Source organism: Euleptes europaea, chromosome 12 (assembly GCF_029931775.1).
Source record: "Euleptes europaea isolate rEulEur1 chromosome 12, rEulEur1.hap1, whole genome shotgun sequence".
NCBI lineage: Eukaryota > Metazoa > Chordata > Lepidosauria > Squamata > Sphaerodactylidae > Euleptes > Euleptes europaea.
Genome location: NC_079323.1, coordinates 36,322,555 through 36,339,297, shown reverse-complemented (window position 1 = coordinate 36,339,297; position 16,743 = coordinate 36,322,555). Strand labels below are relative to the sequence as shown.

The 16,743-nt window shown below is 40.2% G+C and overlaps 1 protein-coding gene across 2 annotated transcripts in view; it reads left to right on the top strand.

Moving 5' to 3' along the window:
- Positions 1-1,265: 1,265 nt before the first annotated feature.
- Positions 1,266-16,743, top strand: part of CBLB (Cbl proto-oncogene B) — a 92,645-nt gene continuing 77,167 nt past the window's right edge. For both annotated transcript variants that reach the window (XM_056858494.1, XM_056858493.1), the window contains exons 1-2: positions 1,266-1,454; positions 14,784-15,034. In XM_056858494.1, coding sequence (XP_056714472.1) covers positions 1,287-1,454; positions 14,784-15,034 — 419 coding nt within the window. In that variant the 5' untranslated portion in view covers positions 1,266-1,286. The remainder of the gene's footprint in view (positions 1,455-14,783; positions 15,035-16,743) is intronic.

The window sequence follows — 16,743 nt, the reverse complement described above, 5'->3', positions numbered from 1 at the left end:
GGGTCGGCGAGCGCCCCAGGAGCAACCGGAACCGGGACAACCGCTGGGATTTAACGCAGGCGCGGCCAGGGGATGTGGCGTCCCTGAAGGAGGAAGGGAGAGGGGGCCGGGTGACTCGCGAGGAGAGACTCACCCCCGGCTCTTCTAAACTGGTCGTGGGAGGAAAGGGGACCTGCTGCCCGGAAGGCTCCTCGGGAGACTCGGATCTACCTTAAAACCTCCCAACTTTTTTTTGTTAATATAATTTTTATTGATTTTTCAAATATATAAACCACAATTTGACAACAATTTTAAAAATAAACCATAAAAGTGAAGACAAATCCATAGATTATTGTTGAAAATATAAGTAAAACCTCCCAACTTTTGATTGTCGTTTTTTTTTTTTTTTTTTTGCTGCTCCTGCTCTTTGGATTTCGTTGCCATCCTACATAGTTTGAAACACGCCTTACGAATACCTGTATACAAGTATCGCGCACAGTTGCCAACTTGTACGTATTTTAAATGTGTCCGCCCAAGATATACATGGCATAGAAATGCTAATTGTGTGTGTGTGTGTGGGTTTTTTCCTCCAGGTGGGGCGTTTGTTTAGTAAGGGGGCGGTCGCTAGCTTATATCTCTTTTAATTGTTAATTCTTGTGAATATGTGTGGACAAATGCATCATTCTCTCTGTTGTAACAGCGTGAGCTTAAATATCTGAGAGGCAGAGAGTGCCTGGAAACTGAGAAAGGGAGGGGGTTACCGCACTTTGCATTCCTAGCGATGTATTAGGAGTTTGAAAATATTGTCAAAAACATCGCTTTAAAAGGGTTTTTGGATACCACGGCTTATAAATGGTTAGAAGACACCTTCACAGCTAAAGGGGCCAAACAAAGTGCGAACAGTATTTTTTATAACATTTTCAAACTCTTAATACATCTGGGAATACAAGTGCGGTAACAGCCAGAGTCTGATGATGGTTACTGGGCATAATGATCACTGGTGACATTAAATTTCTTCTAAGGAAAATAAAGGGGGGTGGATGGGTGAAAAATAGACTGTCTTTCCACAGATGTGTTAAATTACTGCGTTCAGCGGTGTTGATTCAGGATTACTTGCTTCTGACTAAAGGTTACCATGGTTAGTTTGTTGTGGGTTCTCCTCAAAAGTTAATATGGTTTTCCACTGTGTTTGGAGCCTTGCCTTTTGGTGAGCACAGTAAGACAACACTCCTTTATTTATGATGGCGCAGTCATGTTTTATGCTCTTACTCTCTTTCTCTTATCAGTCTTATAAATTAAGATCCCAGATGGCCAGTTCCCTCAACGGCCGGAACCCAGGTGGCCGAGGAGGAAATCCCCGCAAAGGACGTATTCTGGGCTTCATTGATGCTATTCAGGATGCAGTTGGCCCTCCCAAGCAAGCAGCTGCTGATCGCAGGACTGTAGAAAAAACCTGGAAGTTGATGGATAAAGTGGTGAGTGTATAGTCTGGGTTTCCCTATGAGGAAAGAGTTTGAAAGTACTTATAACAGGACAAAGAAATCTGTGTTGTACTTGAAATTTTTTTGCCTTGCTTTGGAAAGAACACATGCTTTCAGGTTCATTGCAAATCTCCATATCTATTATGTACCCTTGGGCTGTTTTCTTTTGAGCACTGAAGAAAAATACACTTTTGTCTTAAATGTTGTACTTATTAACTAAGAAAGTTCTTCAAATATTAGAGATTTGTGGAGTGGTGAACATGCAGCTGGTTTTCTATGTACCTAGTGTTCATTTGGTTCCACACTGGGTAACATCACAGTTCTTATTTTATTTTTTTCATAAGAAACTTCAGTGAAGGTTATCAAGCTGTGAAACACTCCTATGTTAATCATATGCTTGTGGCTCAGTCTGCAAGTCGTGGAATGGAAAATATCTGATTCTTTTAGATGAATTAACAGAACTTATGACTCTCGCTTTCATTTTTAATGGTCTTAAAATACGTTTTGTAACTTCTTGGAAAGGAGTTATTGGAATGCTATATCCTGTGTGTAAAGGATGCAATGTGGTATTATAGATGATCTTTCAGGATACCTGAATTGGAACCACTGGGCAATCTTATACAAGTTGACCTTTATTCACACTACAGAAAAATGTGGTTCGTTCTTAGGAAAGCATCACAGATTTGTTTTTTACTGACGGAACAGACTATCTTTTAATCCTTCACAAATTTTTAATGTTTGCTATATGATAAGTACTTTTCACTTAAATTGTGAAGGATATGTGTTAAACTAAGGCAGAGCTTGACAAATCCCAGGCACCAGGTCACCACAGTGCCTAGAATTTTCATTGTAACACCTGGTATTTTCAGCAATGATTTTATCATCGCCTCTTTTCTGTGGTTCTCAGTGCATGAAGTCCTTAACACCTCACTGGTGGAGGATGCAATATGGAGAAGTTAGGCTATAGTTAAGAGTTAGGCTTTTGTTGTGGTGAAGGCAGCCAAGGTTGCAACTTTATTTTATGTAGTACAAACTTTTGTCATAACCTCTATAAAATCACAAGAAACTGTGGAGAGATTAGGATTAGGTATTGTGGTAGCAATAATTAGAAAATCTGGTCATTAGAATACAAAATGCTTCTTGATCCAAATGTTTTCTTGATCCAAAGAAAACGTGTCAAGCCCTGATCTGAAGAATGCTAATGCGTATAAGTAGGTGGAACTCCTATTTTAGAATGTCTGTAATGCGCATATATGGATCTCTGTAATGTTTGTATAGCTATATAAATTTTGCTGCATTTGCCTTAATAGTTTTGACTAATGTTTAACTTAGTAGTCCTTTTAGATTTCTACAGTAAAGCTTAAACTTTAGAAATGAAGTCTAAGGTATAGTCAGGTTATGAAAGTTCTCCATTTGATTGCATGCATGGTTGATGAGCATCTCTTTTAATTCAGGCCCTAGTTGTTTTTGAAGCCTACTTGAGAGGATTTGGAGAAACCATTACTATTGGTATTGTCAGTGCTATCATAGCAACTCAGACTAACCCCTATGTCCTGTATGAACCTATGCTTGTATCTGTTTATCCACAAATATGATTAATTCTATTGTTACAGATGATACCATGATTTTGTCTAAAGCTGCCGTCCTCATTAGTTTCTCCAATTGAGCTTAAAGACATAAGAATAGAACTTTAATTCTTTCTAGTACATTCAGTTTTCATGTTTAAACCTGGCTAATAAAGATTAGTTAAAGAACCAAAGTTTTTTTAAATTGCCATTTTTCCTTTTCATCCTGCTGCTTCTTAAGTCTTCCCTGTAAAAAGTATAAATTTTTCTTCCTTTTGTTCCGGAATCTAGCACTGTCTTCTCCCTACAGCTTTATTGTACCAATTTTGGTAACAGATCAATCCAAATCATGCTTAGTTTATTTCAGCAACATTACTTCCAAGTAAGTTTTGCTAGGATTGCACCTTTTATATTGAAAGCTTTTAGTTATGTCTATTCTGCTTGTCTAGCACACAATTGGTGCAGTTGTGGCATTTTTTATATGTCTACTTGTCAACATGGCCAAATCCATGAATATTTAAATTGAGGAATTGGATCTGAGAACAGGCAAGACAGCTCTTTCTACAAACCTGTGAAAAGCCCCAGTTTGCAGAAAAATCTGCAACCACCCCCCATAATGCAAGCAGTGCTTGTACCTTTATGCAGAGGTTGCCAAGTAACCACAACAATATTGCCGTCTTCAGCCAGGGCTCTTTTCGGGGCTGTTTTGGCCTTTGAGCGAGGACTAATCAGGGCCAGGCATGGCCGAAACCACTGGACGACTTGCTACCATGTGACGTTCATGACTTACCCACGCCTGGCTGGTTGCTACTGTTCAATAGCAGCCACCCCACAAAAGCCACTTGTGGTGGTTAGAGTTTCAGACTAGGATCTGGGAGACCCAATCTCGAATCCCTACTTTGCTGTGGAAGCTCATCCAGTGACCTTGGGCCAGTTACTCACTTTCAGCCTAATCTACTTCACAGGGTTGTTGTGAGGATAAAATGGAGGAGAGAGAACAATGTAAGCTGCTTTTGAATCCCCGTTGGGAGAAAAGTGGGGTATAAATGAAATCAATAATAAATACAGCGGCAGATGGGAGCAGAGAAAAAGTACCTTGGGAAGGAAAGAAAGAAGCAGCGAAATATGAGGATATGGGGGCTACCAGGAGAAGGGAAAAAAGAACTAGAAGGGAAGGGATAGAGGGGAAATTACAGACCCCTTGCTGGTTCACCACAGTGTAGCTGGGCCTGGCCTGCAAAGATTGTGCAACTAGGACTGGCCCGGTGGCTGGTATTGTACACCTTGGCAAGATGCTTCTTGGGGAGAGGCCGCCACGGGGAGGGAAGGAGGGAAAGATGAAGACAGGGAGGCAGATAAAGGGTAGGTTGGCTGGTGGATGGGAAGGAGAAAATGAAGCTGACCAAGGGAAAAGGCTGTGGGGGTTTTCAAGGAAAGGAAATGCGGGGGGGGGGGGAGGAAATGAGATGCCCCCTACAAGTCCTTGTAAAATCATTTGTAATGTTGCCCGGAGGCAGCAGTTGCTGTGCTGTCCCAAAGTCTGATTACTGGTACTTCATATCTTAGGTAGCAATCTGCATACTTCGTCTCAGAAGAAAATTCAATTTTATTTAGTTGGTTATGCTCCTATGATAGTGGTAGGTAGGTAAAATTGTAAGAGGCCAAAGGCTATAACAATATAACAAAACTGCAGAGGCAGAAATAAATATAACAAATAAAATATAAGTCAGCAGAAGTAAAACGATATTAAAATTTTCGGAACCTGGTCATTACATAGATTGCAGCACGTTAAGCATCAGGCTGAGAGTTCAACACAGATCTTGGCTTCCAGTGCATACAGTGACATATATATCACGTAATGATGCTCATCGAATAATTTTATCTGCCACTGACTGCAGGGCTAGCCTAGCTAGAATGGCTGCAAGAAACTTGGCCCTGGGAGCTGAGTAAATTTTACAGGACAGGACATAATGGGGAAGGTTCTCCAATTCTAGGGCCCCACAGATACATACTCGTTGGGCAACTGGTATATGCTGATAATGGCCCACTAACATGGCAGTTGTCATTGTCTGAAATCTCAGAGCTGTAAAGGCTTCTGTAAGTTTATGGAAGGTGATGCTGGACAAAGAAGCTGTGGTGTGATCCTGTTTTAGCAGTTTAAACCATGGGAAAAATCTGGCACTATCTAAGGTGGCATCTATATTATATATCTGATCCTGGGTTTTAAACCCATCCAGAGGAAAGCCCTGGGCATCAACAGGTATTGGATAAAGACAGAAGAGCCTGTGATAACCGGCAACCCAAAAGGTGTCTTTTGGGAACTGGATAAAGCACTGCCTAGAAAGATGACCAGAGAGAATTCTTCAACTTTCCCTAGTAAATAAATAAGAAATATAGCCAAAAATCGGAGGCAGATAAAAAGTGGGTTGGTGAATGGTTGAGAAGAAGAGAATGAGGCAGGGGCAGAGAAAGGGGAGACGATACGGGGTTGCCAGAGAAGGGAAACAGGAAATAGTGTGGGAAGGAGGAAAGGGGGGAAAGTGAGGTGCCACCCCACAAGTCTTTCAGGGTTCCCTACCAGGTAAGTGGGCCTGGTCCAGTGGCTGGCATCACAAAACTGTGCTGCAGTTTTACTAGGTAGAGGCTGCTGGGGGTGTGGATGGGGGGTGGGAAAGCTTAAGACAAAGGGGCAGAGAAATACAAGTTGGTTGTTGGTTGGGAAGGAGAGAGGGAGGAAAAGGGAGAGGCGGGGTTTTCCGGAAAAGGAAAGAGTTAATAGTGGGGGAAGGGGAAATAGGTGCCTCCCATGTCTTTGCAGGTTCCCACTTGTATTTATTTTACAGGTTTGTGTTCTGCCTTTCCATATGTCTACTGGTCATATCAAGTGTGATAAAACTTACATTATTTCAGCATTATTAGCATTTGGAATTAGGTATTCAGTAGTAGTAAACATTTACAGTGCGTTCTTAAGGAGAGTTACTCCCGTCTAAGCCCATTCATTTCAATGGACTTAGACTGGAGTAATTCTCCTTAGGAATGCACTGTTAGTTGAGAAACAAAAATCCTTGATTCACAACAAATTTGTGAATACAAACTTTTGAGATCTGAGATTTTTTTCTGTAATTGATATAAGATAGAAGGCTCTTTGGTGCTTCTTTATAATGTGCACATGCAGTGAATCAAAAGAACATTGATCTCATGATTTAGAATTATGCTTTATCATTGCATAAATTCACTCTCATGACTTTTTTTTTAAGAGCATAGGTAACTTTAGAAGCTTTATAGGTAACTTTAGAAGCTCTAGAAAAGAGCAAGAGTCCAGTAACACCTTAAAACTAGCAAAATTTCTGGCAGGAGATGAGCTTTCGTGAGCTGCAGCTCACTTCTGCATACTTCTCAGAAGTAAATTAAATTTATTTAGGTTTTAGTTTTGCTACACATTTCCTTGTTCCTTCAGTGAATAAGTGTGTTCAGTTTGAATCTTAATGCATCCTATTTAAGCTTCTATCAGTTAATCACATTTTATTTCTAGATTAAATTAAAGTGTACCAGGCAGGGTGATGTCATGGTGTGAGATACTATGACCTGCTCCTAGAATTGAGCATTTGATACTTGTATTTAACAGGTCAAACAGTATTCAGGTCAAAGTTTCATAAATAGCAAAAGTAAGTTTTCTAGCTAAAATAAATAAGTAGATTTCTAAATGCTTCTAGAAATCTATAGCCTATGTTCATTTAAATATAGTGTAGGATTTGAATTCTTTGATGCAGAGAAGTCAGATGTGCGAAATAAATTTATTAAAAACAGTGCCAGGGATGACTTCTCAAGATGATTAGGGCAACACTTTAGGAACTTAATTATAAATGGGTGTGACAAGTACCGTATTTTCCGGCGTACAAGACGACTGGGCGTATAAGACAACCCCCCATTTTTACAGTTAAAATATAGAGTTTGGGATTGTCCCGAGTCCGCGGCCTAGGGCCGGCCCTCGGGACTGCGCCCCAACCCTGCGGCCGCCCCCAGACCTCCTGGAGCGGTCCAACCCGAGTCCGCGGCCTGGGGCCGGCCCTCGGGACTGCGCCCCAACCCCGTGGCCACCCCCAGTGGGGGCTCAACCCCCAGGGAAACAACACCACTTACCAGGGTGGGAGAAAGAGGGGGCAGGGGCGGCTGGACGAGCTGGCAGCGCGCCAGGAGGCGGGGCTGGCGGGAGAAACAGGAGGAGGCCGGGGGCCGACCTCCCGGCATGGAAGAGTGTGTGCCGACCCGGCCCAGCCGGAGCAAATCCTGGAGGCGAGGCGGGGAAGGAGCCTCCCCGGGCAGCGGGAGCCCCACAGCCAGAAACACCGGCTGTAGCCAAGGCTCAGCCCTGGGCTCTGGCGGGACGGTGGGAGCCCGAAGCGGCGGGATGTGGCTCTCGGGGGGAGTCGGCGAGGGGAGAAGGGAGCGGGGAAGAAGAGGGGGACGGGGGCAAGAGTAAGGGCCCTCGAAAAGGGCGAGGCTAAAGGAGGGTTTGGAGGGGAGGGAAGCCCATAAAGACAGAAGCTGAAGGGGAGGTCGGGGAGGAAAGGGGGCATGTTGGGTGTGCTAGGCGGCAGCCAAAACACCCTGTTCCGGGAGAAGAGAGTGGCCACCCCAGCCCCGGCCAGCCAGCCGCCTGCCTGCCTTGCGCTGTCGCTGGAGCGCAGCCGAGCACTTCCCTCCGTGCACCCCGGCGCGCCTGGCTCCGACTCCGAGCCGGGCAGTGAGCACCCTCGCCGGGCTCGCCTCCCCTCCCTCCTCTGGTGGACATGGACAGAGCGGAGGCGGCTCCCCAGGCAGATTCTCCAGTCCGGCTCGGAATTCAGCATCCGGCGTATAAGACGACACCCGGCGTATAAGACGACCCCCGACTTTTGAGAAGATTTTCCTGGGTTAAAAAGTAGTCTTATATGCCAGAAAATACAGTATTTTAGGAAACCACCACAGTTACCAATTTTGTGACAACTAAATTGGGAAATTCAAAGGAAACAAACTCTTATTGAAGGCTCTGGAGTTATTCAACGTCAGAACAGAATGAAGTCTTCCATATAATTGTTGTATAGATCTTTAAAGGCTAATTTCTGTATTTACATTCCATTATAGAGCAGCATGGTCTTTTCCTTTCTCCTTACAAAAAGAAGCGTGTATTTGATTTGAAATGTAATTTAGACTTTGTATTTTCTCAAAAATGACATCATAGGTACTGGGCTTTAACAATCTGAATGTTCAGATTAAGGCTACAGTTCTATGCATACTATTTTATGCATATTATGGAATTAAGTTGGTTTGCTTACAAGTAAGCATGCTTAATATCATTCTCTATTGCTGTGATCTTAGATTTGCATGATTGAAAGTACCCATAGTGGAGCTCACCTTGACATTAATTTATTTAGGTTAGTAATTGTTTTGAGCTTCAAGCCATTCAGATCTTGTGACTTCTGTTAGGAAGCAGCCTCACAAGCCCTTTTCCTCTTTGTCTGGGTGCCTGGAAAAATCCCACTGCCATCTCAGGTCTCTGCTTAGTGAGCACCCCTTTCCCTTACTCCGAGGTGTGCTACCTTCTCTCTGGGTAGTAACTACTGCTACCAACTCATCTGCAGGAGTATCTCCTGCTAAAAGGATTGACACTTCTAGCACAGTTTATTCTGTTGCTGCTTTAATTGTCCGCCTAGTTGTTGCGTCACCAGTTTTGTTCATATTAGCTAGTGTGGTAGTGGTCTTTCACACTCTGGAGATGGTGACCTTAACCACTGCCTTTCTCCGTTACTGCTGTTTAGAAAGCAGGGCTGAATTATTCGTGGTTGGGGTACAGAGATCAAACTTTGGGCATTCAGAATGTAAGAAAGTTTAATAAACGAATAAAAAGAGGATCTGTGCACACACCGTCTTAGTCATAATTCTATATGTATCCTAAGGTATGTTGCATTAGGATGGGATAGTCGTTCCTAAAGTCGTGGCATTTTGAATTCTCTATGTCCTTAGCCCTCCGAGTTTGAGTCTTCTCCCATTGTTTTTTGACACATAATAAAGATATTGGCCCATTTTAAAGGCTTAGTTCTTCATGGCACTGGCAAAATGGCTAAGAGGTAAGAGTAAGTACAAGAGTAGTTCCCGTGTCTAGTTGTGGAGACTGAGTGTCTTTATAATTCCATGCAGAGAGATAAGTTTACCTTTATTGGTAGAATATTGCTGTACTTGGTTTAGTTATGCTCTTTACATTTAGTTATGCTACTTGCATTAGAATTAAACATACAACCCTAGGGAAACATGAGATGAAAAGTTGAAAGCTTTTCATTTTATAACCATACTCTTCAAAATAAATTCTTGGAATAGGTTTTTTCCAACTGAGTTAATGTTCTGTGGCAAGTTCTGTTATAATACCGAAGAGTTTTTGTATGCTATATGATTAGCCTCGAAGCGTAGAAGAAAGTCACTTAAGTTCAACTTTCCAAGTGTATTACCTTGGAAACAGTGCTAGTATTGATAGTGTCCACTTGAAGATAGTGGACAGATGCTTCATGATTGTTGATAGTGATGACTTATTCTGTCACCATTGAGTAGCTTGCGTTCATTACTGTTATACCATCACTGCAGTATTTCTATGTTGTTGGACGTTGCTTGCATCATTTATTTATGTGAAAAAAATTAAGTGTATCATGGAACAAACAGAATACAGACTTATATAAAATGTTACATTTTAGTGAAAACTCAATTCTCCTGAAGATTCCATTAAAATATCATTATTGTTAGTCTTTCTAATAGCTGTTGCGGTAGTGCTTTGGTACTATTTCCTAGGTGCTTACGATTTGGATTTTGTAATTGGCTTTCCATGAAAATGCCTGAGTATACTTTTTGCTTGCTTCAGTAATGAGGTGCATAAGGTATAGCTCTAAGGAAGTTCAAGATATTTGTTGATGTGAATATGCTGAAATATCTAATCACAGCCGCTAGAGTAGTATTAGCATCTCTATGGAAAACAAATAGAATCCCCACCATAGAGATCTGGTTGGATAAATCTTATGAATATATAACAATGGCACAACTGACTGAAACTTTACAAATGAATGATAAAAAACAAAATAGAGACAAATGGACACCTTTCTATGATTATATTGCAACCAAAAAATAACAACTAGACTCCAAGAGCTATACTAGATTTAAGTTGGGGCTTAAAATTACCCTAGTAGAAAATAATGGTATTAATAAAAGATGCAAGGGGGTAGTATAAGACGTTATACTGTTAAATATTATTTTAACAATTTACCGCTGTTTTTTTTCCTTTCCCCTCCCCATCCCTTTTTCCTTCTGTACCCTTACTTATTGTTGAAAATCAATAAAAATATTAAAAAAAGAAGATATTTGTTGATGTATTACAGCTTTAGTGAAGGTTCTATTTATCACCTGAACTGGATTTATAGATTTGTATGTAGACAAGTTATTATTGTTCCTCAATGAGAATTTCCTTTTCCCTTGAAGAGGATTAAAAATGTGAAAGAAAGTGGAGAGAAGACATTGGGTTTGATCTGGCACAAAGCTTTGACTTGCGTTTCGATTTATGCAAGAGCTCTAACACAACCAAAAGCTCTTTGCATGAAGTCAAACTTGTTGAATCCCCACTTGGTCAAGGTCTTCTGTAACCAGTTTTTGGGCACTATAATATATAGAGAGGAAGGTCATTGAACGATGGAGATCACTGTGGCGGTGGCCAATTTCTTAGTCGAATGAAAAATTTAGGAAACTGTGTTATGATTTTATGTTTATTTGAGCTTTTTTTTAGCCTGGGGTCTGAGATAGAGCGCCCCTGTAAAGCATGGCTGTGCAGTATTGCGGTCCCTGTTATATATTCGATCCAGTTCTGTGCAATCTGGTAACCTATAATGGTGATATTTTTGACATGTCAGGTATGCAAACTTCTCTTGGCACCTCAGCAGCTACTTATGTTAACTCATTTGGTGCTCTTTATTATCCCATGAGCAGCGCTTAAATACATATCTGGGATCCCTTCACCGATCCCCTGGAATGGCTATGCATCCTTTTAATCTTATTTTTTAATTTGACTTCAACCAAAGTTTGGAATAGTAGATTGGAATGTATTTCTCTAATCTGGGGGCCAAAGGGAAACACTGCACAGCAATTCACACTCCATTAAATGCTATTACCTCCATGCTTGGGAAAAGACAAATACAAATGAGCTCACACCTTTCCATTCAAAGATAATAACAGGTCCCAGTTAATTACATTCAGCATTCCACAAACACTAACAGGATCAGTCTGTCAGTTACAAAGGATACATCAACTCATCAGTCTCTGATTTTGATACATTTATTTCCCTCATTATGTTTCTCCCTGGAATTAAACCCAAACAAATGGTGACCATATAACCTAAGCTTGTTATTCCATTTGGGCCACAAACTTCATCAAAGACGTAATCGATATCCCCAGTTTCCCCCTCCTTGTTACCTTTCTGATCTACCAGTGAGGTCTGAAATTTTTGATTCATACCCAATCGGCTTTGAGACGTATCTTATTTCTACCTCTGTCTTCACTCTTTTGGGGTATAAAGTTAGTCCCAAGAATCTCAGTTTGTGTTCCAGCTGTTGGGTCCCATCTCTAAAATGGGCTCCAGCTACTGGCTCTGAACTCCTGAGTGAAAACGTGTCTTGGGGGAAGGTGTGTGTGACTTTGCATCAATTCTGCCATCCTAAGGCAGGCATTTGTGATGACAGCACTCCTCTGTTCCACCCTACTTTCATCTGGGTGGTTTCCTCCTGTCACTGGCAAACCTCACCGGACCAGGCTAATATATCTTTTTCTCTCTTTCTCCACCCCTTTCTCTTTAAACTATCTTTAAGTTCATACTGTTTGTTTAGGTTAGGATTTAGCAGAAGTTAGGATCTGTATAACATCCCTTTAGTGTAGATCACGATGGGTAGCTCTCTGTAGTCTCTCTGTAGCAGTAGAAAAGAGCAAGAGTCCAGTAGCACCTTAAAGACTAACAAATTTTTTGGCAGAGTATGAGCTTTTGTGAGCCACAGCTTACTTTCTGAAGAAGTGAGTTGTGACTCACGAAAGCTCATACCCTGCCAGAAATTTTGTTAGTCTTTAAGGTGCTGCTGGACTCTTGCTCTTTTCTATCCCTTTAATGTGTGTGTGAGCCTGAATCAAACTCTGTATTCAAACTCTGGCATCTACCTTACTTCCTTTTAGGCACCAGTCCATAACACACACACCCCAGCTTTAACTAAGGGGCTGCTTCTCTTTCTTAGTTATTTCATAGTTTCCTTGAAGCCTGAGGTCCATTTTACTAATTTTACTGCTCAGCGTTTGGTTTATGCTGGCTTCTTTTTATTGGCTTGTTTTGTTTTAGTTTTATTGTGAACCTTCTTGAACAGGCCTTTGGAGAGGAGACATATCAGCTTTCTAATAAAAATCACCGATTTAGGTTTAAAGTGTATAATATGTAGAGGTGTTGGTGTCTATTGTAGAACCTACATTTATTATTGTTGCTAAATACAGCAAAGCAATATTATGGGTGCAAGCACGTTCAAATTTCCTGTGTTTATTCAGGGGATCATCTTTGATTGTGTGTGTTCTTCTGAGGTGAATAGAATAGTCAGTATTTTAAATGCTCTAGGCTACCTGTAATTCCAGTTGGCTGCTATTTCATACCAGATTGGCTCTAGAGTTACTATTACTTAAACAAACATTAGTCTATTTTCTTTGTTGTTTCATAGAGATCCAGATGGGGAAGAACAGCATCCCTGTAGTGTGCCTAACTTGCATAGTTGATTATTGGAAGTGTTCTGAGAGTGCATTTCCTATGAAATCTGTAGACTGTATTTTAGAAATTAAGGGTTGCTCTTCATTTCTTAGTGGGTAAAATATGCTGTCCGTGCATATTTTTTAAATTGATGACTTCAGTATTTTCAGACTTGAATGAAGTTGGTGCTTTTTAGAATATATTTAAGGGTTTGATTCCGATGCTTACCTGAGTCAGAGATCTTGTTTCTAGGTATAACAGTAGGCTGTTGCATCCCTGGTATAAGAGTGTGCTCATATGCACAGGGATAACATTATAGCTTTAACTGTACTGAAACAGTATCTTTGACCTGGGTAATCACCTGTACCATGCTAAAAATTCCTTCCTACATAATCTTGTTGCAATCAGAAAAGTATTTATCATTAACTTTATAGGAGTGCATGGTTAATCTCGTTCATAATTCAGAATGAAATAGTAAAACTTCATATATGGTATTGGTGTTATAATGAAATGTATTGAAATGTGTTCTCAGCCTGAAGCATGTTTTTTGTAAGGCCCAGTGAATTTTTTGTTGAATGAGTAAGCCTTTAGAGATAATAGACTGACCTTTTGGATACAAATTTGTATGGTGTTAAGTCTTCCTGTGATAAACCCAAGTACATTTGTAGAAGCATTCTTGTAGTCCTTTTGCTCCTTTCAAAAATCTCCATTAAAAATGAGTGTAGAATTTCCCCAATAAATGTGATTGGGCAACACTTCAACTAGAATTTAGCATTCAGGTTTGAAAAGAATACATTCACCCATAGCAAAAGTCATTGTTATGAAATCAGTTTCCACATCACTGATACTCATTTTATGCATTAAAAAAAATTGACATTGGTACACTTTGCAATAATAACTGAGGCATAGTAAATCATGGTAACCACAGAATAGTCCTATAACCTCTTTATGACTGTGTTGGCCTACAAATATTGTTCAAAAGGCCTCTAAAACTGGAACTGGATTCTGTGTTTTTTACACCACATTCTATTCCAACCATAAAAAATCATTAACAAATTTAAGCATCTCATGTATCTACCAGATTTTTTTTACTGTTTTCTTTAATTTGTATTTAATTGCATCATAATAAAGTTGCTCATTTTTGCTTTTATGGATTTCCTTCAACCAGTTACATTCTTCCTGTTAAAAAAACTTGGTTAGCTTATAATGTTCTGAAGGTTAAATAATTGGTAACTTCAGGATAATTTTCTGGTTTTGTGTTTTGCTGCTTGAATATATGACTGTTGTCATTGCTTTGCTCATGCCTGCCAATCTGTGATACTAAAGCCCTTGCTGTAGTTGCTGACAAGATTGTGTTTATAACTTCAGTTAGAACTATAGACTTTAATGTAATGCAATAATAGTTTCATGAAAAAAAACAGTGGCCGACTGTGACTAATAACTGAGGAAGTTGATATGTATTGAGGTATACCTCTGTTAGGGCTGATTCATGATTCTTTTTCCCATTTGGCTGCCCATCATTTTGAAGACTTGTGTTGCTGTGTTTTTTCTTTTCTCCCACACAAATGTAAGTACTTGAAATTGAAACCAAACCTTTCAGCTCTTCTATTGTTTCAGCTTTGTGAATTTAGCGTCCTACCAGTTACATCTATTGGAAGTTTGTTGCTGACTCTAATCTCAGAAGTTTGATCTAATATGTATTTAAATTTTTACATCATAGCTTAAAAGGGCTTAAAATGCAGTTAGCTTTTAGAAAATCATTTCTGATTTTAGAAAGTTGTTTTTAATTATGTTTTCATGCCATGCCATAAATCTTTATAGAGATTTCATTGTTACATTATTATGAATGAATTTGCTGGGGAATGGCTTTGTACAATAATTTTATGGCATAGGAGTATGATTTCACCTGCAATCCTTTTGGTATGCAATACAACTTTGTCTTATGTGATTTTTATGCAAATGGTTCTTTGCTTCTAGGTAAGACTTTGTCAGAACCCTAAACTTCAGTTGAAAAACAGCCCACCTTACATACTTGACATTTTGCCAGACACCTATCAACATTTGCGACTTATATTGAACAAGTATGATGACAACCAAAAACTTGCACAGCTCAGTGAAAATGAGTATTTTAAAATCTACATTGACAGTCTCATGAAAAAATCAAAACGAGCTATAAGACTTTTTAAAGAGGGGAAAGAGAGGATGTATGAGGAGCAATCACAGGACAGGTAAGAGAACGTGCTAATGTTCGAACAATTCAGTCACAGCTTTGTTTTATATTGTATTTTGTTTTATTTGCTACGAAGGAATATTTTTATTAGAATCAAGCAAAATTACAGGGCAGTATGCAAGCTTTATAGTTCTGAAAACTCTTTATCATATTGGATATTGGGTGGGGGGAGACGTCATAAACTAAGTATTTTTTTTACATTTCCCCTGTCCTTGCTGTAAGGCAGAGGTATCAGACATATGGCCCACGGGCTGGAACAGGCCCCTTGACAGCTCTTATCTGGCCTGCGAGCCAGCTGAGCCAGCCAGCTCCCCCAGTCCCAATGTGGGCTGGCGAGCTCACAGTGGGCTCACCAGTCGAGGCAGCCACCCCACCACACTTAATCTGGACTGGTGAGTTGACTGTGGGTTCACCAGCTGAGGCAGCCCTCCCTCTCAATCTGGGCTGACGAGGCATGGCCCAGCACGACCAAGTGACGTGTCATATCCGGCCCTCATAACAAATGAGTTTTACACTCCTCCTCTAAGGTATATGTGGTTGTCCCATTTCCATTTTATCTTCACAATAGCTGTTGGAGGTAGGTTAAGTTGAGAGAGTGTGTCTGATTCAAGATCACCCATCAGGCTTCATGAAGGAGTAGAGATATGAACTTGGGTGTCCCTAATCCTAGCCCAGCGTTGTTCTAGCTCTCATTTTATACATGTCAGCTATTTTTTTATATGTGAACAATTTAGAGATACTGTATGTATTCTTAATATACTGTGACCCACAGGACAGTTAGTAATTGGACTCTTGAGTGTATTCATCGGTTACTTTTGAAGCCTGCTTGTTAACTGGCATTTACAAATGTGTTCAAGCAAAACAGATATGTCTCATTCAGCATTATGTATGGGCTGTGTATGAGCAGGTGTTGGATTTTTGAATTCTTCCAGAATAACAAAACAGTGTTTCTTGAAAAGCTTTTGAATCAAGTCTGCAAGTAACTTAGCTGTCATGGAAAAAAAGACAACAGGTGATTTTTTTGGGGGGGGGGCCACGGGGAATGAAACTTTGGGGGAAAATTGAAGCATATACAATATTTGCTTGCCTGTCATAGAAACATGTTTTACTGCTTTCACATCATAGTGATAATTTAGCTTGCATACAAAATTGAAATATGTGGCATAACTGTAGAATTTAGAAGTATAAATGTCTTCGCTTTCTACAAGTCAAATTTGAAATACCCTCTAGAGCAGTGGTTCCCAACCTTTTTTTTACCAGGGACCACTAGGACTTTTTTGTTCGGTGCAGGGACCCCAAGGTTCAAAATAAAAATTCCGAGAATTTGAAAATAAACTTTAATCATAACTGTTAGTTAAACATTAAACTTAGAATAATATTTGAATATATATATATATTTATAATAGAGAACTTTTAATTGAAAATATTAATTTATTATGGGTTTATAACTTTGTTTCGCGATCCTTAATTTAGTTCTCGCGGACCCCTGGGGGTCCATGGACCCCCAGTTGGGAACCAGTGCTCTAGAGAGAGACTCCTGCACCTTGTGCTACCTAAGAAATGTGTCATAATTTTTGCCGTCTAAGAAGTAGGAAAAAATAAAAATTGAAGTTGGAAAACAAACTTAGTAGTAATTGGAAAGTATTATTTGGACAGGCATAATACTGTCACTGTAGGACAACCAGCATATTTGGATAACGAGGTAAA